The sequence below is a fragment of the Pangasianodon hypophthalmus genome, chromosome 24 (assembly GCF_027358585.1).
Source record: "Pangasianodon hypophthalmus isolate fPanHyp1 chromosome 24, fPanHyp1.pri, whole genome shotgun sequence".
In the NCBI taxonomy this organism is placed as follows: domain Eukaryota; kingdom Metazoa; phylum Chordata; class Actinopteri; order Siluriformes; family Pangasiidae; genus Pangasianodon; species Pangasianodon hypophthalmus.
In genome coordinates, this window is record NC_069733.1 from 19,987,776 (window position 1) to 20,012,775 (window position 25,000).

General features: G+C 43.1%; 3 protein-coding genes across 5 annotated transcripts in view; 2 read left to right on the forward strand and 1 right to left on the reverse strand.

Moving 5' to 3' along the window:
* ascc2 (activating signal cointegrator 1 complex subunit 2) overlaps positions 1-969 on the forward strand; it is a 34,103-nt gene extending 33,134 nt beyond the window's left edge. The window contains exon 19 of the mRNA XM_053228968.1: positions 1-969. This exon is cut by the window's left edge and continues 71 nt beyond it. Coding sequence (XP_053084943.1) covers positions 1-101 — 101 coding nt within the window. The 3' untranslated portion in view covers positions 102-969.
* Positions 970-1,762: 793 nt separating this feature from the next.
* On the reverse strand, positions 1,763-12,715 carry rnf215 (ring finger protein 215). Of its 2 annotated transcripts, XM_053228969.1 has the most exons (10): positions 12,274-12,682; positions 11,216-11,398; positions 10,410-10,481; positions 9,567-9,652; positions 9,402-9,456; positions 9,214-9,318; positions 8,868-8,984; positions 5,730-5,861; positions 5,392-5,494; positions 1,764-3,658 (listed from the first exon to the last, which is right to left on the reverse strand). In XM_053228969.1, the coding sequence occupies exons 1-10, from the start codon at positions 12,541-12,543 to the stop codon at positions 3,645-3,647; spliced, it is 1,137 nt and encodes a 378-aa protein (XP_053084944.1). In that variant the 5' UTR covers positions 12,544-12,682; the 3' UTR covers positions 1,764-3,644. The 2 variants fall into 2 exon arrangements, with proteins under 2 accessions (XP_053084945.1, XP_053084944.1); XM_053228970.1 differs by lacking the exon at positions 10,410-10,481 and having other exon boundaries at positions 1,763-3,658; positions 12,274-12,715.
* Positions 12,716-13,954: 1,239 nt separating this feature from the next.
* On the forward strand, positions 13,955-21,042 carry bri3bp (bri3 binding protein). Of its 2 annotated transcripts, XR_008300837.1 has the most exons (4): positions 13,955-14,326; positions 15,389-15,491; positions 16,223-20,560; positions 20,693-21,042. XR_008300837.1 is itself a non-coding variant. In XM_053228972.1 (3 exons), the coding sequence occupies exons 1-3, from the start codon at positions 14,144-14,146 to the stop codon at positions 16,639-16,641; spliced, it is 705 nt and encodes a 234-aa protein (XP_053084947.1). In that variant the 5' UTR covers positions 13,955-14,143; the 3' UTR covers positions 16,642-21,042. The 2 variants fall into 2 exon arrangements, 1 of the variants encoding a protein (XP_053084947.1); XM_053228972.1 differs by having other exon boundaries at positions 16,223-21,042.
* The last annotated feature ends 3,958 nt before the right edge of the window (positions 21,043-25,000 follow it).

Here is a 25,000-nt window from a genome sequence, read left to right on the forward strand (position 1 = left end):
TGGATCGCCGCAGGAAGGAAGCGAACAAGGGTCGAGGAGCCAATCACAATCGCCGAACGCTGGCGGACAGGAAGAGGAACAAAGGCATGATCCCGTCATGATGTGCTTCCGTTGCCATGGCGATATGGATCGTCATCTAGTTGCCAGATTTTTTTTTTTTATATATATTTTTATTAACACACAGACGGGATTACGTCCTGATTCTGATCCAGCGGGACTGAAACGGAACCAAAAACCCGTCAGCACTTTTTTTTTTTTTTTTAAATTTAAGGAAAAGAATTTGATTTAAATTTAAACGGATGAATGCCAAAGTGCTGAAGCAGGAGAGGGAGAGGTTACGGTATGAGACGTGTGCGTATCCCACGTATAAACCACGATCACAACCATGTCCTTTAATAAACAAGTAAACAAATAAATAAATAAATAAATATAAATCCAGATTAAGCTGATTTTAAAGCAGCTTTAAGCGCTTTCTCATTTCCTCCAACAATAACAGCCGAATCTTTAATCGTGCTTTTATGATGTCATCTTGTGGTTTGTGACATCATCATGTGGTTTGTGACATCATCACATGATTTATGATGTCATTCATCCTGTGACTGGAGCTCCCCTGAACAGATTTTTGGGATTGTCCTTGTCTTCTCAGATCAGGACACGTGTCGCTCCTTCAGACGCTTCCCTGTCACACCTCCTCCACCCAGGAGCGTGGCCCCGCCCCCTACGCAGGCCGCCTCCTACTTCAGTTTGAAGTAACCATGGCAACGATATTATGATTGCATTGAGTTGTGTAACTGATTATTGACACACAGGAGCACTAAACACTTCTGATTATCTTCAGGTGAAGTAACAGTGTGTGTGTGTGAGAAAGATCCACCTGAGAGAACTTCCATTTTTACAGCAAAGCATTTTGGGATACGATGTAGAGATAAAAGTCAAATTCAGTGGAAATAAATTCTGTTCTGAACACTGTGTTTGTGTGTGTGTGTGTGTATGTGTGTGTGTATGTGTGTGTGTATGTGTGTTTGTGTGTGTGTGTGTGTGTGTGTGTGTGTGTGTATGTGTGTGCGTGTGTTCCTGTGTGTGTGTGTGTGTGTGTGTGTGCGTGTGTGTGTGCGTGTTCCTGGGTGTGTGTGTGTGTGTGTGTGTGTGTGTGTGTGTGTGAGAGAGAGTTCAATGTCTGTTTAACGTCATCTCAGTACTTTTTTCCAGACTTGGTGCCGTTTGCCCCAAGAGTTCAGTACATTTGACTCTGAAATGATTATTATGTTCAGACCGGGGGTGTCACATACGGCCTGGGGCTGGAACCCACCTGATACAGGATCTAATCTGATAGAGGGTCTAATCTAATGTGATGGAGATTCTAATCTGATAGAGGGTCTAATCTGATAGAGGGTCTAACCTGATAGAGGGTCTAATCTGATAGAGGGTCTAATCTAATGTGATGGAGATTCTAATCTGATAGAGGGTCTAACCTGATAGAGGGTCTAACCTGATAGAGGGTCTAACCTGATAGAGGGTCTAATCTAATGTGATGGAGATTCTAATCTGATAAAGGGACTAATCTCATAGAGGGTCTAATCTGATAGAAGTTCTAATTTGACAGAGTCTCATCTGATAGAGGGTCTAATCCAACCTGAAAGATTGATCTGAAAGATTTGGGAAAAAGAACAGCTGTTAGTCCTCTAGGGGGCGAAATAGAGCAATAATCTCAGCTAGTGATAAAATGTACTAGTGATGAGTAATTCTTCACTAAAAAGCGGAATATTTGATGCTATAACTACGTCTCTGTGCAAAAGAACTAACGTATTATTATTATTATTATTATTATTATTATTATGAATTGCAGTCGGTATATTTGCATTCAGAATGTATTTTTAGATAAATAGGATAGACAGAGCAAACAGACGAATACGAATGGAATTGCGCAATCGACCCGCGGTTCAGAAGGAATTCTTCTGCGTGGAAGCAAACCTGTGATTCTACAGGCGTCTCGTAGGAAACCGCTGAAAAGTTCTGAAAAGTTTCTTTCTGTCTAAAGAGTGAAATGAGAATTAAATTATATTTTTTACACAATTTACTGTGTGCAGAGAAACAGAGCTGTTCTTTTCCCACACTGCTGCTGCTGCTGCTTCTTTGATTTCAGTCGAGTTTTTGGTTTTTATAAACTTTATACAGTTTGAGAATGAAGTGTGGAGAATTTAAATTCACGCTGATGTCATCAATCTGTAGCTTCACTTTAACTCGCTCTTATTGAGACCTTGTATGGAATAAAACACCTGCGACGTGCTGTTAAAGGAAAATAATCAAAGACGGCGGTGTGATGAAACGGAGTTACTGTTATCACCCTGATGTTGATTATTTTCCTCTAACAGCACGTCCCTGAGTGTTTTATTCCTCTTACACCACAGCAACTTACCAACAATTACAATTTTAACTTCACGGAATTTTGTACTTACAGTAAGTTAACGACATGATGAACTTTTAATCTGTTTAATGTTGTGGGACATTTGCAAAATGAGTTAGTTCCTGTTGTCGCTTACGTTATAGCAGCTATAAACACTTGTTCCCTCACCAGCGTCTTTATTCTCTCTCTCCAAGATAATAAGAGAAAAAATCGCAGCTTGTTCCGCATGTTAGTGAGAAACCGCAAAGAAGCGTAAACTCCTCTGTCCTGAAGACGTCGGAAAACTTACAGTTACAGCTTTACCTCTGACACTGGAGACTCCTTCCATACATGTTGAATAAATTATAGAAAACTTTAACATATTATGAGTTTATTATCAGTGGAGCGTCTGCTGTACACGTCCCTGTGAATGAGCTGTTACTATGGAAACGATAACGTATTAAAACGAGAGCATTAATATAAACCCGCACTACTGTCAGAGCTGCTGTTATAGAAAACTAATCAACACCTGACGACCAATCAGAGTGCAGAACTCAGCAGCAGCGTGGTGTAAAATGTTTGATCCTCAATAAGGTTTAAGAAAATGCAATTTTTAAAATTTCTTTCTTTTCTTTCATCCATTTATTCAGTATTTCTTTCACTGTTTCTCTTTTTCATCCTTCCATCAGTGTAATCAGGAGAATTAACACTCTCACTGCTCTTAGCTTTTAAAGAGATTTTTTTTTATTTTCTTAAACATTTTTATACAGGTTTAAATGAAATAAATTTAGATTTGTCTCTCCGTCACTCTGAGCTCTGCAGGTGAAATTCTTCTTAACGGAATTCAGTTTTAAATAGTTATAACTAATATAAATAAAAACACTAAAACACAGATGAACAAACAAGAGTTAAAGCCCTAAACACTGATGACATCTTCATTAGGAGTAAAACAGGAGGATGGAAATTCTTCTCCTGTCTCTGAAATGTGTGTGTGATGATCTGAAACACACACACACACACACACACACACATCATGACACTGTGTGTGTCTAATGTCATTCTACACACACATACTGTACAGTCACACAGGATTTAAAAAAAAAAAATCTAAAGTCAGGAAGTATTTCAGATCATCAGGGTCAGGGGTCAGGGTTCGTTTCCATGGAGACGCTGCATGTACAGTATGAGGGTTCCTAGAAATTGACATCTTGAGATGATTTGACCTGATAGAGGCTCCAGCGTGAGCCGGAAGTTCAGAACTTCAGCAGAAATTCCCTGCAGTGAAGGAGAGGGGGGGGGGGGAGTTTACTCTATCACAAGTTTTAACAGTTTATAACAATTATAAACAGTTTATATGATCAGGAAGGAAAACTGGAGCTCCAAACTCAGAACATCATACACGTGTTTAAACACGCGTCTAAACACTCGTCTAAACACGCGTCTAAACTCCCGTCTAAACCCCCGTCTAAACCCCCGTCTAAACACTCGTCTAAACACGCGTCTAAACCCCCGTCTAAACCCCCGTCTAAACCCCCGCCTAAACACGCATCTAAACCCCCGTCTAAACACGCGTCTAAACACTCGTCTAAACACGCGTCTAAACCCCCGTCTAAACACTCGTCTAAACACGCGTCTAAACCCCCGTCTAAACACGCGTCTAAACCCCCGTCTAAACACGCGTCTAAACCCCCGTCTAAACACGCGTCTAAACACCAGCCTAAACACGCGTCTAAACACATCTAAACACCCGTCTAAACACCCGTCTAAACACCCGTCTAAACACGCGTCTAAACACCCGCCTAGACACTCGTCTAAACACCCGTCTAAACCCCCGCCTAAACACCGTCTAAACACCCGTCTAAACACGCGCCTAGACACTCGTCTAAACACCTGCCTAGACACCCGTCTAAACCCCCGCCTAAACACCCGTCTAAACCCCCGTCTAAACCCCCATCTAAACCCCCGTCTAAGCACTCGTCTAAACACTCGTCTAAATACCCGTCTAAACACGCGTCTAAACACCAGCCTAAACACTCGTCTAAACACGCGTGTTAACACCCGCCTAGACACGCGTCTAAACCCCCGTCTAAACACGCGTGTTAACACCCGCCTAAACACGCGTCTAAACAAGCGTCTAAACACCCGTCTAAACACGCGTCTAAACACCCGCCTAAACACGCGTCTAAACCCCCGTCTAAACACATCTAAACACGCGTCTAAACACATCTAAACACGCGCCTAAACACCCGCCTAAACACGCGTCTAAACACCCGCCTAAACACGCGTCTAAACACCCGCCTAAACACGCGTCTAAACACCCGCCTAAACACTCGTCTAAACACCCGTCTAAACACTCGTCTAAACACGCGTCTAAACACCCGCCTAAACACTCGTCTAAACACCCGTCTAAACACTCGTCTAAACACTCGCCTAAACACCCGTCTAAACACGCGTCTAAACACATCTAAACACGCGCCTAAACACGCGCCTAAACACCCGTCTAAACACCCGTCTAAACACGCGCCTAAACACCCGTCTAAACCCCCGCCTAAACATGCATCTAAACACATTTAAACAACTTCCTGTCTCTGTGTTCTTCTAATTATTTACAAATCATCTTTATTCTATATATATTTATATATATGTAAAGACTGAGTATGACGTTTAATTTACTAAGTTCCGCCCATAAGAGTTCCCAGTTTGCAGGAAAGTACCGATTCTGGAGCAGGAACTAAAATGAGTCCAGGTTCCTGTGTCTGGAACTTCTCTTTACATTCTAACGTAGGTTTTCATGTGTGTGTCTGAATGTGTGTGTGTGAGTGTGTGTGTCTGAATGTGTGTGAGTGTGTGTGTCTGAATGTGTGTGTGTGTGTGTGCGTCTGAGTGTGTGTGAGTGTGTGTGTCTGAATGTGTGTGAGTGTGTGCGTCTGAATGTGTGTGAGTGTGTGAGTCTGAGTGTGTGTGAGTGTGTGCGTCTGAATGTGTGTGTGTGTGAGAGATAGACGTACCGAGTACACAGCGTTTACAGAGAGGACACGTCTGCTGCAGGAGAAGCCACGGATCCACACAGTCTCTGTGGAACTCATGTAGACATGGCAGAACCCTCAAACACTACACACACACATGTACATATTACACAGGCACATCACACACACACACACACACATGTACATATTACACATGCGCATCACACACACACACACACATAGTGAGAAAGTTCAGATTTCCTCAACAAATGTTTTTTGTAAGGTACAAAGTCATGATCTGAAATGACAGAAATAACTGGAATACACAACAGAGGGTGTGTGTGTGTGTGTGTGTGTGTGTGTGTGTATGTGTGTGTTACCTGGTTAGTAGTGTACTGCTCTAAACACACAGCGCAGTTCTCCGTGTCAGGCGGCTCGGTGTGTTTCCTCTTTCGGTATTTCCGGGTCTTTAACACAGAAAGTTTATTCAGTAGCTCCTGTTTGGGGTGAAGCTGAGACACACACACACACACACACACACACACACACTACGATTTCACAACCTGTGCACAAATAACTGTTGGAGCACGAAATAAAATATGAAATGTAAAATAACATGATGTGCTGGATCAAGTGCTATTCTATGAGCTGCTGAATGATGAGTGTGGAAGCCAATTTCTATCCCGGATTGTTTTCAGGTTTAAAGGAGAGCGTTGGTGTTAAAGGAGAGCGTTGGTGTTTAAAGGGGAGCGTTGGTGTTAAAGGAGAGCGTTGGTGTTTAAAGGAGAGCGTTGGTGTTTGAAGGAGAGCGTTGGTGTTAAAGGAGAGCGTTGGTGTTAAAGGAGATCGTTGGTGTTAAAGGGGAGCGTTGGTGTTAAAGGGGAGCGTTGGTGTTAAAGGGGAGCGTTGGTGTTAAAAGGGAGCGTTGGTGTTAAAGGGGAGCGTTGGTGTTAAAGGGGAGCGTTGGTGTTTAAAGGAGAGCGTTGGTGTTTGAAGGGGAGCGTTGGTGTTAAAGGGGAGCGTTGGTGTTAAAGGGGAGCGTTGGTGTTAAAGGAGAGCGTTGGTGTTTGAAGAAGAGCGTTGGTGTTTGAAGGAGAGCGTTGGTGTTAAAGGAGAGCGTTGGTGTTTGAAGGGGAGCGTTGGTGTTAAAGGGGAGCGTTGGTGTTTGAAGGAGAGCGTTGGTGTTTGAAGGAGAGCGTTGGTGTTAAAGGAGAGCGTTGGTGTTAAAGGAGATCGTTGGTGTTAAAGGGGAGCGTTGGTGTTAAAGGGGAGCGTTGGTGTTAAAGGGGAGCGTTGGTGTTTGAAGAAGAGCGTTGGTGTTTGAAGGAGAGCGTTGGTGTTAAAGGAGAGCGTTGGTGTTTAAAGGAGAGCGTTGGTGTTTGAAGGGGAGCGTTGGTGTTAAAGGGGAGCGTTGGTGTTAAAGGGGAGCGTTGGTGTTTGAAGGAGAGCGTTGGTGTTTGAAGGAGAGCGTTGGTGTTAAAGGAGAGTGTTGGTGTTTGAAGGAGAGTGTTGGTGTTTGAAGGAGAGCGTTGGTGTTAAAGGAGAGTGTTGGTGTTTGAAGAAGAGCGTTGGTGTTTGAAGGAGAGCGTTGGTGTTTAAAGGGGAGCGTTGGTGTTATAGGAGAGCGTTGGTGTTTGAAGGAGAGCGTTGGTGTTAAAGGAGAGCGTTGGTGTTTGAAGGAGAGCGTTGGTGTTAAAGGGGAGCGTTGGTGTTAAAGGAGAGCGTTGGTGTTAAAGGAGAGCGTTGGTGTTAAAGGAGAGCGTTGGTGTTATAGGAGAGCGTTGGTGTTTGAAGGAGAGCGTTGGTGTTAAAGGAGAGCGTTGGTGTTAAAAGGGAGCGTTGGTGTTAAAGGGGAGCGTTGGTGTTAAAGGGGAGCGTTGGTGTTAAAGGGGAGCGTTGGTGTTTAAAGGAGAGCGTTGGTGTTAAAGGGGAGCGTTGGTGTTTAAAGGAGAGCGTTGGTGTTAAAGGGGAGCGTTGGTGTTTGAAGGGGAGCGTTGGTGTTAAAGGAGAGCGTTGGTGTTAAAGGAGAGCGTTGGTGTTAAAAGGGAGCGTTGGTGTTAAAGGAGAGCGTTGGTGTTAAAGGGGAGCGTTGGTGTTAAAGGGGAGCGTTGGTGTTAAAGGGGAGCGTTGGTGTTTAAAGGGGAGCGTTGGTGTTAAAGGGGAGCGTTGGTGTTAAAGGGGAGCGTTGGTGTTAAAGGAGAGCGTTGGTGTTAAAGGAGAGCGTTGGTGTTAAAGGGGAGCGTTGGTGTTATAGGAGAGCGTTGGTGTTAAAGGAGAGCGTTGGTGTTTGAAGGAGAGCGTTGGTGTTAAAGGGGAGCGTTGGTGTTAAAGGAGAGCGTTGGTGTTAAAGGGGAGCGTTGGTGTTAAAGGAGAGCGTTGGTGTTAAAGGGGAGCGTTGGTGTTTAAAGGGGAGCGTTGGTGTTAAAGGGGAGCGTTGGTGTTAAAGGGGAGCGTTGGTGTTAAAGGAGAGCGTTGGTGTTTGAAGGAGAGCGTTGGTGTTAAAGGGGAGCGTTGGTGTTAAAGGAGAGCGTTGGTGTTAAAGGGGAGCGTTGGTGTTAAAGGAGAGCGTTGGTGTTAAAGGGGAGCGTTGGTGTTAAAGGGGAGCGTTGGTGTTAAAGGGGAGCGTTGGTGTTAAAGGAGAGCGTTGGTGTTTGAAGGAGAGCGTTGGTGTTAAAGGGGAGCGTTGGTGTTAAAGGAGAGCGTTGGTGTTAAAGGGGAGCGTTGGTGTTAAAGGAGAGCGTTGGTGTTAAAGGAGAGCGTTGGTGTTTGAAGGAGAGCGTTGGTGTTAAAGGAGAGCGTTGGTGTTAAAGGGGAGCGTTGGTGTTAAAGGGGAGCGTTGGTGTTAAAGGAGAGCGTTGGTGTTAAAGGAGAGCGTTGGTGTTTGAAGGAGAGCGTTGGTGTTAAAGGAGAGCGTTGGTGTTTGAAGGAGAGCGTTGGTGTTAAAGGGGAGCGTTGGTGTTTGAAGGAGAGTGTTGGTGTTAAAGGAGAGCGTTGGTGTTTGAAGAAGAGCGTTGGTGTTAAAGGGGAGCGTTGGTGTTAAAGGGGAGCGTTGGTGTTAAAGGAGAGCGTTGGTGTTAAAGGGGAGCGTTGGTGTTAAAGGAGAGCGTTGGTGTTAAAGGGGAGCGTTGGTGTTAAAGGGGAGCGTTGGTGTTAAAGGGGAGCGTTGGTGTTAAAGGAGAGCGTTGGTGTTAAAGGGGAGCGTTGGTGTTAAAGGGGAGCGTTGGTGTTAAAGGGGAGCGTTGGTGTTAAAGGGGAGCGTTGGTGTTTGAAGGAGGTGGGAACTACATGCAGGTGATTTTAATAATCTGAATGTGGAGCTCAGAAGCAGCTGCGTAACTCGACTCTGAATACCAGCAACTTTCCTCATGTAACTGTTAGACGCTGAGCTCTACAGCACAGGGTTCTATGTTCTATGTTGGTGTTTAAAGAGAGTGTTGGTGTTTGAGGGTTCTATGTTCACAGGGTTCTATGTTCTCCTGTCTTGGTGATTTTTGGGGTCTTTGTTCCTGGGTTCTCACCTGCAGCTGGTCGGTGAGCTGGTCGTCGTGGTACTGCCACCGGGCGTGAACGAGGACTCCGGTGGAGAGGATCAGAGCGATTAGCACCACCGTGTTCCACAACTGCTGCAGATATTTCTGACAAACACACACGCACACACACACATAGAGAGTTAAAGATATAACTAACACATACTCACACTAACACACACTGAGCTAGACTTCTAGAAGGTTCTGTGTGTTCTGTTCCTGAACCCGGATCTGGGAATTCTAGAACTGGTTGAACATGTGACCTGAGGTGTTCCAGCAGTGCACTAGGTAGTGAAGTGTGTGTGGTTTGGGACATAGCAGGACGCCCGTGTTGTACCTGTACAGGTGAGTTGGTCTCTCCGGTGCAGACGACGCCCTGCCACTCTCCATAGCGCCCCCATCTGGAGCGACCGCAACTCGACCACAGAGTGAGAGTCGCACCCTTTAACACACACACACATTTTACATGATGTGTGTGTAGTGTACTAACTGCGTGTGTGTGTGTGTGTGTGTGTTACAGCTCACCAGGTTATTCTGTAGAAATGTTTTGTATGTGATTCTCGCAGTCGCATGAAGACCTCTGCAAAATCAATTCACAAACATTTACACATTTATGTGTCTGCGCGCGTGTGTGTGTGTGTGTGTGTGTGTGTGTGTGTGTGTGTGTTTGCGCGTGCGTGTGTGTGTTACCTGAGCAGAGCCCCGAACAGTTTAGTGACGTTCTCTGAGTTCTGTATGATGATGATGGGTTTAGAGAGAAGCTGAGACACGTCCATCTGTAAAGCACAGGAGTGTGTGATAGATGTTATAAACAGTGTGTGTGTGATAGGTGTGTTATAAACAGTGTGTGTGTGATAGATGTGTTATAAACAGTGTGTGTGATAGATGTGTTATAAACAGTGTGTGTGTGATAGATGTGTTATAAACAGTGTGTGTGATAGATGTGTTATAAACAGCGTGTGTGTAATAGATGTGTTATGAACAGTGTGTGTGTGATAGATGTGTTATAAACAGTGTGTGTGTGATAGATGTGTTATAAACAGTGTGTGTGATAGATGTGTTATAAACAGCGTGTGTGTAATAGGTGTGTTATAAACAGTGTGTGTGTGATAGGTGTGTTATAAACAGTGTGTGTGTGATAGATGTGTTATAAACAGTGTGTGTGTGATAGATGTGTTATAAACAGTGTGTGTGTGATAGATGTGTTATAAACAGTGTGTGTGATAGATGTGTTATAAACAGTGTGTGTGTAATAGATGTGTTATGAACAGTGTGTGTGATAGATGTGTTATAAACAGTGTGTGTGTGATAGATGTGTTATAAACAGTGTGTGTGTAATAGATGTGTTATAAACAGTGTGTGTGTGATAGATGTGTTATGAACAGTGTGTGTGATAGATGTGTTATAAACAGTGTGTGTGATAGATGTGTTATGAACAGTGTGTGTGTGATAGATGTGTTATAAACAGTGTGTGTGTGATAGATGTGTTATAAACAGTGTGTGTGTGATAGATGTGTTATAAACAGTGTGTACCTCTCTCAGTGTGTTCTGGTTTAACACGAGGATGATGAGAGCCGACGCCCCCAAAACCAACGCCCTCTTCATCTGCACACAATAATAATAATAATAATAATGATAATAATAATAATAATAATAATAATAATAATTTATATATTAAAGTGTTGTACATAAAATATTTAAATACACATTAAGTAAAATGTGTGTGTGAGTGTGTGAGTGAGTGTGTGTGTGTGTGCGTGAGTGTGTGAGTGTGTGAGTGAGTGTGTGTCTGTGTGTGAGTGTGACTGAGTGTGTGTGTGAGTGTGACTGTGTGTGTGTGACTGTGTGTGTGTGTGTGTCTGTGTGTGTGTGTGTGCGTGAGTGTGTGAGTGAGTGTGTGAGTGTCTGTGTGAGTGTGTGTCTGTGTGTGAGTGTGACTGAGTGTGTGTGTGTGTGTGTGTGTGTGTGTGTGTGTGAGTGTGACTGTGTGTGTGTGAGTGTGACTGTGTGTGTGTGTGTGTCTGTGTGTGAGTGTGTGTGTGAGTGTGTGTGTGTGTGTGAGTGAATGTGTGAGTATGTGTGTGTGTGTGTGTGTGTGTGTGTGAGTGTCTGTGTGAGTGTGTGTCTGTGTGTGAGTGTGACTGAGTGTGTGTGTGTGTGTGTGTGTGTGTGTGAGTGTGACTGTGTGTGTGTGAGTGTGACTGTGTGTGTGTGTGTGTGAGTGTGTGTGTGAGTGTGTGTGTGAGTGTGTGTGTGTGTGTGTGAGTGAGTGTGTTGTGAGTATGTGTGTGTGTGTGTGTGTGTGTGTGTGTGAGTGTGTGTGTGTGAGGTTCTCTCACCTTGTTGACTACAGTGGAGGCAAATGACTCCTGGTTGCAGTTTGAGACGCGGTTCTCCTCCATCTGGACCGGAACCACGCCGATCCAGGGCTTTGACCTCTGACCTTCATCACCATCATCATCAACATCATCGTCATCACCTGTATGACCCGCGCTCCTCACGCCTTCACGCTCGTCTTTAATCTGAGAAGAGGAAATGAGGTCACACATCTGACATTATAGTTATGTTCAGGCATTTTACCCCAATGTGTTTACTAACAACAACAACAACAACAACGATAATAACTGTTAATCACTCTCCGTCTCTCTCTCTCTTTCTCTCTCTCCCTCCCTCCCTCTCTCTCCATCCCTCCCTCCCTCTCCCTCTCTCTCCCCCTCTATCTCTCTCTCCATCTCTCCCCCTCTCTCCCTCTCCATCCATCTCTCCTCCTCTCTCTCTCTCTCCATCCATCTCTCCCTCTCTCTCTCTCTCCCTCTGTCTCCCTCTCTCTCCCTCTCTCTCCCTGTCTCTCTCTCTCTCTTACATACATTTTTATGGAAATATGTAAATAAGGAGCAGTGTGTTACTAGATTTAATTTTATTTGATAAACCCTGTTTTTTCTCGCAGCGTTCTTTCTGTTTAAACGTAATAACCCCTGACGCAGAGTGTCGGAGTCATTGCTCTGGGATTAGTTGTGAGACGCTGCTGTAGTTCAGGCCGTAACGGTGCACACTCCTCCTTCAGAGTTACAGAAGCCGAGCAGCACGTTCCCCTTCACTCTGCGCGCGTGCACGGCGTTTATGACGTCACTAAACCCGCCGAGGTCACGTGACCTTTCGACGTCAGAACTTTCTATTGGTTATGAGATGTTTAGGGGCCGCGTGAGGGAGACATGAAGCATAAAGAGTCACATGCACACACAGATGGCATGCAGATGTGTAATGAGGGTCACGTGACTGTTATGCGCCGTAATAACACATCCACAAGGACGATGACGTCACCAACAAACGCGGTGCCGAAAGTGTAACACTGTATATACGTGTGTGTGTGTGTGTGTGTGTGTGTGTGTGTGTGTACCAATCGCAGGTCTCCCCGCAGCTCGTGCTCTTCCTCGCTTTGATGTTGTTGTTGTTGTTGTTGTTGTTGTTGTTGTCCCTGCAGCACGCGCCCCTGTAACACACTGCTGCCGGGTTCCTGCTGCACTGACACGCGCACAAACGCGACCTGGTCCCCGCCGTGCACGAGCCCACACTGACCAACGCGCGCGCACGCCACCACTAACAACACCACCGACACCACGGACACACAGCACCGACCCCCAACACTCATCATCATCATCATCATCATCACTGAGCAGTACCGGGACCGGAGCGCGCGATCAGCTGATCCTCAATGCTTTCCTTTTACTCTCTGTTCAAACACACACTCACTCACACACACACACACACACACACACACACACACACACGCACACAGAAAAACACACTCTTTCTCCATCTAGCGGTCAGAGTGAAAACTGCAGCCTGCTCTCCTTTCAGTTTCAGTCTATTTAATCATCAACAAACATTTCTGAAATAAATGATCATTTCACTCAGAGTCACATAAACCACCCTGACCCTGAAGTCATACCTATAATTATATAATTATAATAAATATTAATAAACTAGTGTCAGTGTAAATGTGGCTGTAGTTTTAATTTCCGGCCGCCAGGTGGCAGCACTGTGACAGTGTACAGCGCCGCGCTTCCGCTCTGCTGGTTTCATCCCACCCGTATTCCGACAAGCCCCGCCCTCCTGCACACTGATTGGCCAGATTATTGTTTTAAAGAAAAAGACAAACCCTACAGAATCAGTATCTGATCACTATTATACTCATTGTGAAATATGGATTACCATAACACCTTTTTCAAATCCTTTATAAAAAATAAATAATTGTGTATTAATTTATCAATTTGAATTTATTTGATTCTTCTTGTCTTATATTGTGGAATTAGTTTGCTTATTTTGAACTGATTGTATATTTTTTCTACTATAAAAATGTTTGTAGAAACTTCTTCATAGACTCTACACAGCTAAAAATTATTTTATAACATTTCACAAAAGCACCAACAGAAATTGTTCCTTTTGTGATAAATCTCCAGGCATCACTGTTCATTTATTTTGGACAAAATTTGTCTAAACCCTTTAATTAGTTTATTTTAGTTTATTATGGAAATGTGTTGTAAAAAATGAATTGAGATATGAACATTCACGGATATATTATAAAATACAGTATTATTAGCTAAATTTAATAATAATAATTGCATTTTTTAAGGGAAAATGTCATATTTTATTTCATTTAAAGGGAGATGACACATTACACTGACTCGATTAAAACAAAAAGCGATTAAAACTATAAAGATCTGTAATTTATTTACATTTATGTATGAAATTAATTGTATACACTGTTAGTGTTGTAATTCACGAGATTAATTAAAGTAAAAAAAGAAAAGATCAAATAAAACAAACACCAGAATCGAATGTGTAGTATTAATAAACAAAGATTTAAAAAATACAAACAGATTATAAATGTATATATATATATATAATAATTTAAAACGACAGGAGAGATCTTGTTAGCTTTTTTGCTCTTCCTGGTTTGTAACAGCCGCCATTTTGTTGAACTGTCCTTCATATGAGTGACATGTGAAGTATCCAATCAGCGCGCACTGAGTGTATCCAAAATAGCCAATCACAGCGTGTAAAGCGGCATCGTATTAGCCAATCATACTGTAAGAGGCGGGGTTGTGAATGAGGTTAGCAAAGAAATTAACGGTTTCTTTCCGGAATTGTAGCTAGCTTAGCTTAGCGGTTTGTATTAATACAGAAATACGCAATAAATCCGCTTTTTTATCGCGTTCCTCCTGCTGAGAGAGAGAGAGAGAGAGAGAGAGAGAGAGAGAGAGAGGATGAAGGCGGTGACATTAGCGCTGGTGGTGTGCTGCTTGCTGATGGCTGAGGCGGCGCGGAGCAGGAAGGAGTGGAGCGGCGGGAGCGGCGGCGGCGGCGGCGGGCTGAGGAGAGCTGCGAGCGGCGTGTACCACAGTCTCAGCTCCGTGTTCGGGGAGGACAACATCAAAGCCTTATACAAGGTTCATAACGCTTATTACTGCTGTATGTAGCGCTTATTACCGTGCATAGGGACTCAGAGTGCTCAGGACACACACACACACACACACACACACACACCTGCGGTTTATCAGAGATGGAGGGTCGCCACGATACCAACATTATGACCTCGATACCGATACCGATACTAATGTATCGCGATTTCCGATAACAAATCTCTCTCTCTCTCACTCTCTCTCTCTCTCTCTCACTCACTCACTCACTCTCTCTCACACACACACACACACACACACACGCATTGACCAATCACAGCTCAGGAAGAAAGATGCTGTTGCTGCTGACTGTAAATAATTTATATATATATATATTTACTGTTATTGTTTACATAAAATACTGAGCGGATTGATTATCCTCCTATAACAGCACAATGGCAAGGGTTTTATTCCTCTTAAAAAGACAACGATTTGCCAGCCATTACAAAATTTTATTTATTAAAGGACAAAAAGTAAGAAACAAACAAATATATATATATATCAGTTTTTAGTTTAACGTTGGTGAAATGAGTTAGTTCCTGTTGTCTCTTACGTTACAGCAGCTGTAAACACTCACCAGCTTCTCTTTATTTTTAAAGTTACAGCTTTACCTCTGACTGTTACAAAGCGCTGACACTGGAGACTCCTTCCATAAATGTTACATAAACATAATAAATATCTTTATAAAAAACTTCACCACATCAGTGATTATTTAATCTGTTTATTATCAGTGGAGCGTCTGCTGTACGCGTCCCTGTGAATGAGCTGTTACTATAGAAACGATAACGTATTAAAACGAGCGCATTAATATAAACCTGCACTACTGTCAGAGCTGCTGTTATAGAAAACTAATCAACATCTGACGACCAATCAGAGTGCAGGATTCAGCAGCAGCGTGGTGTACAGTATAAACAGCAGCGTCTCTCAGGCAGTGAGTAATTACTGAGTGTACTGTGCAGCTGCGTTAATTAGTTAGTTACAGTGTGTGTGTGTGCGCGTGTGTGTGTGTGTGTGTGTGTGTGTGCGTGTGTGTGTGTGTATGTGTGTGTGCAGTTCTTCTCCAGGAGCACTGAGAGGTTTGTACACGGTGTGGACTCACTGCTGGACTCGCTGTGGAGGAGCTGGACTGACCTGCTGGACGCTCTGGGCCTCGACTGTACGCCAAAGTCATTTACACTCAGTGTTCTGCTTCATAACCCTTAATACCTGTTTATTACCCTTCATTACCCTTAATTATCCTTCATTACCTGCTTATTACCCTTCATTACCTGCTTATTACCCTTCATTACCTGCTTAATGCCCTTTACTACCCTTCATAACTTTTAATGCCTGTTTATTACCCTTCATTACCTGCTTAATGCCCTTTACTACCCTTCATAACCCTTAATACCTGTTTATTACCCTTCATTACCTGCTTAATACCCTTCATTACCTGCTTATTACCCTTCATTACCTGCTTAATACCCTTCATTACCTGCTTAATACCCTTCATTACCTGCTTAATACCCTTCATTACCTGTTTATTACTCTTTATTAACTATTTATTACACTTCATTACCTGTTTATTAACTTTCATTACTTCTTCATTATCCTTCGTTAACTGTTAATTACTCTTCATTTCCTTTCATTGTCTGTTTCTTATTCTTCATTAGTCTTCATTACCTGTTAATTACCCTTCATTACCTCTTTATAATCTGTTTATTACTGTTACTGTTGTTAGATGCACTTTGATTGTTTATATGTTCAGAAATATTTCACTCAACATCATTACACACAACGATGAAGACGATGATGAAGATTATTATTATTTTAAAATAACTCTTCTTCTTCTTCCACTTTTTATTCTCTTTCCCTGTTTTTCTCTCTCTCTCTCTCTCTCTCTCTCAGCCTCCACCCTGTCGCACTACTTCAGTCCGTCCTCGGTGTCGGGTTCTCCGTCTCGGGCGTTGCTGTTGCTGGGAGCCGTGTTCTTGGCGTACTGGTTCGTGTCCCTGGTTGTCGGGGGAGTGATGTTGGTTCTGCGTGCCGTGTTGGGCCGGTACTTCTGGGCGGCGCGCGTGCTGTTCTTCGCGCTCTCGTGCCTGTACGTGCTGCAGAAGTTCGAGGGCGACCCGGAGAAGGCAGTGCTCCCCCTGCTGGTCATCATGGGCGTGTACTTCATGACGGGGCCGGTGTCTGCGTACTGGAGGAGGCAGGGCGCGTCCACGCTCGAGGACAAGATCGACAACCTGGAGGCGCAGGTACGCCTCCTCAACATCCGCCTCAGCAGGGTGATCGACAACCTCGAGCACTCCGCCGACCAATGAGGAGACGCCGTCCAGGGATCGGGGGCGGGGCTAGGGTCAGGGCGTGGGTCTCGGTTTAACTTTCCTGTTCTGTTTCTGTACGTTTTACACCAACACACATTATGTTTTAAAGTCTCCGGTTGCTAAGCAACTGTGCAATATACATACACCACACGTTAACTAGCTAAACGCTGACGTTAGCTTTTTAATAAGAAACTGAATTTCTGTCACATTCTGATGTAACAGGACAGAACAGGAAGGCTTAAACAACAGGAAGTGACACGTACACCGCGTGTTGTCGTGGTGTTCTTCTCAGTGTTACAGATAATCACGTGTACACTCACCACGAGACTGATCCTCGACCTGCGCTGTTACATCAGCACTGTTAGCCTGTTAGCAATACAGCCCCGCGTATGCGTGTGTGTGTGTGTGCGCGCGAGTGTGTGTGTGTGTGTGTGTGTATATATATATATATATATATATATATATATATATATATATATATATATATGTGTGTGTATATATGTCTGTGTGTGTGAGAGTGTGTGTATATGCATATGTGTGTGTGTATGTGTGTGTGTGGCATTAGAGAGAAATCAGTAATAAAGCTCCTGTGTAAAGTTGCATGAAAATACTCAGGGAACCTGTGAAGTAGAACACCTGTCTCTCTACCTGTCTCTCTACCTGTCTCTCTCTCTCTGTCTCTCTCTCTACCTGTCTGTCTCTCTCTGTCTCTCTCTCTCTCTGTCTCTCTCTCTGTCTCTCTCTACCTGTCTCTCTCTCTGTCTCTCTCTACCTGTCTCTCTACCTGTCTCTCTCTCTGTCTCTCTCTCTGTCTCTCTCTCTGTCTCTCTCTACCTGTCTCTCTCTCTGTCTCTCTCTCTGTCTCTCTCTCTCTGTCTCTCTGCTTGTCTGTCTGTGTATGTAAGTGTATGTGTGTGTGTATGTGTGTGTATGTGTATATGTGTGTGTGAGTGTGTGTATGTGTGTGTGTGTGTGTCTGCTAGCAGGCCTGAGATTTAGCTAGAACAGTCTCTCTCTCTCTTTCTGTCTGTCTCTATTTGTCTCTCTCTAGAGGTCACCAGGTGCACATTGATTAACTCTGTGTGTGTGTGTGTGTGAGTGAGTGTGTGTGAGTGAGTGTGTGTGTGTGAGTGTGTGTGTGTGTCAGTCACAATTATCTATGTACCTGGAATCTGTCCTTAGATCCCTGGAAAAGTGTGTTAACTCCACACACACACACACACACACACACACACACACACACACACACACACACACAGCCCGTGTGCAGGTTAACCCTCAGGCCTGCTGGTGTATTAGCACTGATCCAGGATCAGACTCTCTCAGATATATGGCTCATTAAAACTCACTGTTTATAAAGGTTATGAAGGTTCATTAACACTCGCTATGAAGCCTGTATGATGCGTTATAACTGAGCTGATCAGTCACTGCTGTATAAACGTCACTGTGTCAGTGCACATATGGATCGGGCGTGTCCTAAACCACTACTGCGAGAGCTACGAGGCATCGTTAGCGCTACAGAGCATAATAAACACCCAGCGAAGTCTCATAAGCGTGTTATTATGATCATCATGTGATGACAGGCTTCATACAGAGTGACTTACTGCATTTATCGTTTATTATGAGTAGGAATTAGCGTATCAGTGAATTTTATTCTGTTCATAAGGGCATCATAAGGAGTGTATTAAGTGTTATAATGAAGATGTGTGTGTGAGAAAGGGTTTAAATGTGCATAAGTGTTAATTACAGCTTTATTACATGTATATGATATAAGATCATGGTTTTATTCTCGGTAGAAACACTGGATATATTTATTTCATCTGCAGCTCAGTGAAGATTATTATTATTATTATTATTATTATTAATATTATTAATAACGTGAAACACGCAGCCAAATGTTCTTTATTAAACGTATTGTTAATAGAATGAATATCGAACGCCTGTTCAGTTTTTATTTTTATTTATTTATGTTTTTTTATTGATTGTCTCCGCTCAGTGTGAAACGCTGCTGTGTGATAAAATGCAGGAAGTATTTAAAGATTGTCTCCATGACGTCTGTGTTTTCCTGAACAGCACAGTTTTAAATAAATATTTTAAATCAATAATTGCGTCAGATATCAGGAACGAAACGTCGGATGATTATTAACTTACAAAGTGTTACAGCACTGATGTTTATTTTTATTTCCGTTAATAATTCCTTATTTCTGACTGTAGACTGCTGTGAAGAGCAGAGTGGGCTTACAGGATTATTATTATTATTATTATTATTATTATTATCTATTATTATTATTATTATTGTTATTATTGTTATTGTTGTTATTATTGTTATTGTTGTTGACAGAGCCAACATTCTTTTCTTTCTCTTTATTTTATGTTTGTTCTGTTTTTACGGGTCACAGTTTTTGACACAGAGTTTCAGCACAAACATCCCACAGGAATACTGGGCTTGTGCGTTTGGGAAGGATCGGAATTACGGTTCCAGCGTAGCGACGCTCCAAAGTACGTCTTTTCCCTAAAGGAAGCCACGGGGGTGCGTTTACTTTTAGGAATAGCGATACGCGCGAAGTCTTTCTGCGGTCCTGCTCTCACGCGATCTGAGCCTTTCTTCATTCAGACACACTGAAGACAACTGCAGCTACATTCCTCCACCTGCTGAAGCCCTAGCAACCTGCTTAGTTTCCTTAGCAACCACCTGGGACCATATAGATACCTTCTAGAAACACCATAGCAACTACCTAGCAACACCCTAGAAACCACCTGGGTTAGCATAGCAACACCCTAACAACCGACTGGGTTAGCATAACAAGCACCTAGCAAGACCCTAGAGACCACCTGGGTTAGCATAGCAACCACATAGCAACACCCTAGCAACCACATGGGTTAGCACAGTAACCACCTAGCAACCACCTGGGCTAGCATAGCAACTACCTAGGAACCACCTAGCAACACCCTAGCAACCACCTGGGTTAGCACAGCAACACCCTAGCAACCAGTTGGAATATCGTCGCAATGTTTAAACGCTTTAACCTTCGAAGATGTTTCAGCATTTTAAAATTTACACGTTATAAACTTTTAACCGTTAAACTTTTTAACATTTTAAAATCAATAACAACAAAACATTAATGTCGCTGAACTCCGTCAGCGTGTTTACGGGCTCCGTCACGCCCACAACCACTTCATTACTGTAACCTTCTGCTGATTGTTCTCTCAGCTGAGCTCCGGCTGGAGGAGGATGTGAGAGTGAACATTTTTCTCTTTATTGTGTGAGTGTGTGTGAGTGTGTATGAGTGTGTGTGTGAGTGAGTGTGTGTGTGAGTGTGTATGAGTGTGTGAGTGTGTGTGTGAGTGTGTGTGAGTGTGTGAGTGTGTGTGTGAGTGTGTGTGTGAGTGAGTGTGTGTGAGTGTGAGTGTGTATGAGTGTGTGTGTGAGTGTGTATGAGTGTGTGTGTGTGAGTGAGAGTGTGTGTGTGAGTGAGTGTGTGAGTGAGTGTGTGTGTGAGTGAGCGTGTGAGTGAGTGTGTGAGTGTGTGTGTGTGTGAGTGAGCGTGTGTGTGAGTGTGTATGAGTGTGAGTGTGTGTGTTTGTGAGTGTGTGTGTGTGTAGTAGGTGTGTAGTGATGTGTGAGTGTGTGTGTGTGTGAGTGTGTGTGTGAGTGAGTGAGTGAGTGAGTGAGTGTGTGTGTGAGTGAGTGAGTGTGTGTGTGTGTGAGTGAGTGTGAGTGTGTGTGTGTACGAGTGTGTGTTTGTGAGTGTGTGTGTAGTAGGGGTGTAGTAGGTGTGTATTACTGTAGTGTAGTATTTATTGGCTGCTCGGTGAGACACTGAGCTGGTCTGGGATCAGTCCCTCGTCCCTGCTGTATTATTTATAAATCAGGTTAATGATGATGAGGATGATGATGATGATGATGATGATGAAGGTGATGATGAGGATGATGATGAAGGTGATGATGATGAAGGTGATGATGAGGATGATGATGAAGGTGATGATGATGAAGGTGATGATGAGGATGATGATGAAGGTGATGATGATGAAGGTGATGATGATGAAGGTGATAAGTGCATGTTTTCGCTTTTTTAAAATCAGCTGTCATTTTTTTAGCTCATTTTATCCCGTCGCTTGTGGAAGAGAAGAAATAACTTCACTGTCATTTTGCTGTAGGATTTTTAATTTTTTATTGTCAGAATTTAGAAGTTATTGTGTTTTAATTTTATTTTACTTTTTTTTTTTTTACGGTTTTAAATTGTGAACATTGTACCGTTATGACGAGTAATTTGTAAAACAATTATTTATTTTTTAAATTGATCTGTTCCTACATTTCAAACACACTGAACTTCATTTTAAATATTATGATGATGATGTTTAAAAATCATAAATAAAAATATTAAACGTCGTTATACACCTGTCCTCTTCTGTCCTCTTTCTGCTTCTGCTTTTGTCTGAATCGCTCCTTTAACCTCGATTCTGATTGGCTCAGACAGAGACGCCAACAGCCAATCAGTGGACTTAGAATGAGTCATGTGATGTCGTTATAATGACGTTATTTCATTATATTCAATATTCAGACATCAGATAATAATCATTTAACATCAGACATTAGACATCAGATGAACATCAGATAATCAGACATCAGATATTAGACACCAGATAATAATCAGACATCAGACATTAGACATCAGATGAACATCAGATAATAAACATCAGATAATAATCAGACATCAGACATTAGACATCAGATGAACATCAGATAATCAGACATTAGACATCAGATGAACATCAGATAATAGACATCAGATAATAAACATCAGATGATAATCAGACATCAGATAATAAACATCAGATAATAATCAGACATCAGGTATTAGACATCAGATAATAAACATCAGATAATAATCAGACATCAGGTATTAGACATCAGATAATAATCAGACATCAGGTATTAGACATCAGATAATAAACATCAGATAATAAGATAAGATATATTTGCATATTCTAGAATTTCGCGCCGAGCAGTTGGCAGTGAAGTCTTGTAGCTCCTTAAAGTTTTTTCTTTTGACGTATTTTTGATAACTGCTGCTATATTTGCGTATTGTCCTGTGGACATTGCTATGGGAAGAAGAATCTACACAAGGAATGACCTTTTACTACAACGGAGTAAATCTGGAGTGCATCACCCTATTCCCGCTGAGCTGAAGAGGTCTCACCGTCGAGCTGATGCTAAAGTAAAGGCTCGGAGATGGAGATACAAACCTTTCCTACCCTCCATCATCATGAGGAACGTCAACTCTATAGTGAACATCAGCGAGGAGCTGGAAGCACTGGTTAGGACCCAGAGAGAATTTCGTGAGTGTAGCCTGATGTGTTTTACTGAGACCAGGCTGAATCAAAACACTGAAGACTCCTGTGTGAATGTGCCTGACTTCACCCTGGAACGTGCAGACAGAGATGCTCAGGCAAGTGGCAAGACAAAGGGTGGAGGACTTGCTTTATTTGTAAACAAGAGATGGTGTAACCCTGGTCATATTACTGTCAAGGAGAAGATATGCTGTCAGGACATTGAGCTTTTGGCAGTTGGTCTCAGACCATATTATATTCCCAGGGAATTCAGTCATATCATCGCAATACTTGTTTACATTCAACCAAGAGCTAATGCTAATGTCTCTTCTGAAGTCATCTATGAGACTGGATTTCACCAGTTTGTCACCTGTCCTACCAGAGAAGGTAAAACACTGGATCTACTACATGCAAGTATCAAGGAGGCCTAGACCTCTACTGCCTTACCACCACCACAGGTCAGATCACAGCCTGGTCTTACTGCAGACCTGTTATAAACCCTGTGTACTGAAGCAACCTGCAACCACCATCTCAGTCAGGAAATGGACACCTGAGGCTGTGGAGTCTCTAAGGGACTGCTTTGAATGTACAGACTGGAACGTATTGCTGGGAGTAGAAGGGAACAGCATGGACATTGACATTGACTGCTTCACTGATTACATCAACGTCTGTGGAGACACTATTATACCTACAAAGTCTGTGCAATGTTTCCCAAATAACAAACCCTGGTGACATCAAGGCTATCCTTAACCAGAAAAAGGAGGCATTTAAAGATGGAGACAAAGAAAGGCTCAAACATGTCCAATATGAGCTGAAGAGGAAATTGAAGCAGGCTAAGGAGGACTACAAAAACAAAATAGAGAAAGACCTACAGCAGAATAACATCAGAGAAGTGTGGATGATGTGGATGATGTGGACGGAGCCAATGAACTCAACAAGTTCTTCAACAGGTTTGACACTGTTACAAATGCAGCCTGTACACACACAACCCCTCATTCTTCCTCCATGTCTCCTCCTCCATCTACTCCAACTCCTTTGCCTACACCTGTGTGCATCTCCACCCCTGCAGCTTTGCCCCTCCTTCACCTGAGCATGCTCCACCATCTGTCACAGTAACAGGGGTGAGGCTGCAGTTACGAAGACTGTGCCGTGGGAAGGCAGCTGGCCCAGATGGTGTTTGTCCTAGACTGCTTAAGGACTGTGCTGCTCAACTGTGTGAGCCTCTGCAGAGGATCTTCAACCTGAGTCTAAAATTGGGGAGGGTCCCGGATCTGTGGAAAACATCTTGTATAGTTCCAGTACCTAAAGTAAAGTGTCCAGCTGAACTAAATGACTATAGGCCGGTGGCTCTCACATCCCACATTATGAAGGTTCTGGAGAGGATGATTCTGTGCCTACTGAGACTCGAGGTTAAACACGCAATGGATCCCCTGCAGTTTGCTTACAGAGAGCACATTGGTGTGGATGATGCTGTCCTCTACATGTGTCACCGTGTTTTGTCTCATCTGGAAGAACCCGCAAGTTACGTGAGGATTATGTTCTTTGATTTTTCGAGTGCATTCAGTACCATCCAACCAATCATCCTAAGAGACAAACTGAAAGGGTTGAGGGTTGACCTCTCATTGGTGTCCTGGATCACTGACCTGACAGAAAGGCCCCAGTTTGTCAGACTGGGGAACTGCATCTCTGCTAGAGTTCTAAGCAGCACAGGGGCTCCACAGGGGACTGTTTTGGCTCCATTCCTGTTCACACTGTACACAGCAGACTTCACCTACAATTCTGAGTATTGCCACATTCAGAAGTATTCTGATGATACTGCGATTGTTGCATGTATCAGGAATGGTCAGGAAGAGGAGTACAGAACCCTGATAAAATCCTTCAGCGACTGGAGTCACAAAAACTGCCTCCTAGTAAACACCTCTAAAACCAAGGAGATGGTAGTGGATTTTCGAAGGGCTAAACCCCCTCCTTATCCAGTCAGCATCTACGGGGCGGAGATTGAAGTGGTGCCAGCCTACAGATATCTAGGCGTGCACCTGGACAATAAGTTGGACTGGTCGCTTCACACAGATGTACAATATAAAAAGGGCAGAGACGGCTTTTCCTCCTAAGACGGCTTAGGTCCTTCGACATCTGCAGGAAGATGCTACATATGTTTTACAAAACTACAGTAGCAAGTGTGCTGTTTTATGCTGCAGTCTGCTGGGAGGCATAAAGCAGAAGGATGCAAGGCGGCTGGACAAACTGGTGCAAAAAGCTTCTTCAGTGACTGGAATGAGGTCTGAATCACTGCAGGCCATGGTGGAGAGACGCACACAGAAAAAGCTAGAGGCCATTCTGGAATCTCCTGACCATCTCCTACACAACACCCTGATGGACCAGAGGAGCAGCTGCAGGGGACGACTCACCTCAGTGCACTGCAGGACTGAACGATACAGGAGATCCTTCATCCCCACTGCCATCAGCATCTACAACACCTTAGCCAATGGCAGATGACTAATCACTACTCTCACTCTCATTACTTTACTACTTCACTACTTTACTGCTCTCACTACTTTTTACTACTCTTACTACTTTCTTTCTTACTTATCGACAAGACTTCCTGAATTTCCCTTCGGGGATTAATAAAGTTTATCTTATAAATATAAATATAAAATACTGCTATGAAGAATAAATCTGAATATTCAGACTGTTATTGAATATACAGACTGAATATTCAGTGATGTTATTCAGTGATGTTATTATGAGTGATGTTATTCAGTGATGTTATTCAGTGATGTTATTCAGTGATGTTATTATGAGTGATGTTATTCAGTGATGTTATTCAGTGATGTTATTATGAGTGATGTTATTCAGTGATGTTATTCAGTGATGTTATTCAGTGATGTTATTCAGTGATGTTGTTATGAGTGATGTTATTCAGTGATGTTATTCAGTGATGTTATTATGAGTGATGTTATTCAGTGATGTTATTCAGTGATGTTATTCAGTGATGTTATTATGAGTGATGTTATTCAGTGATGTT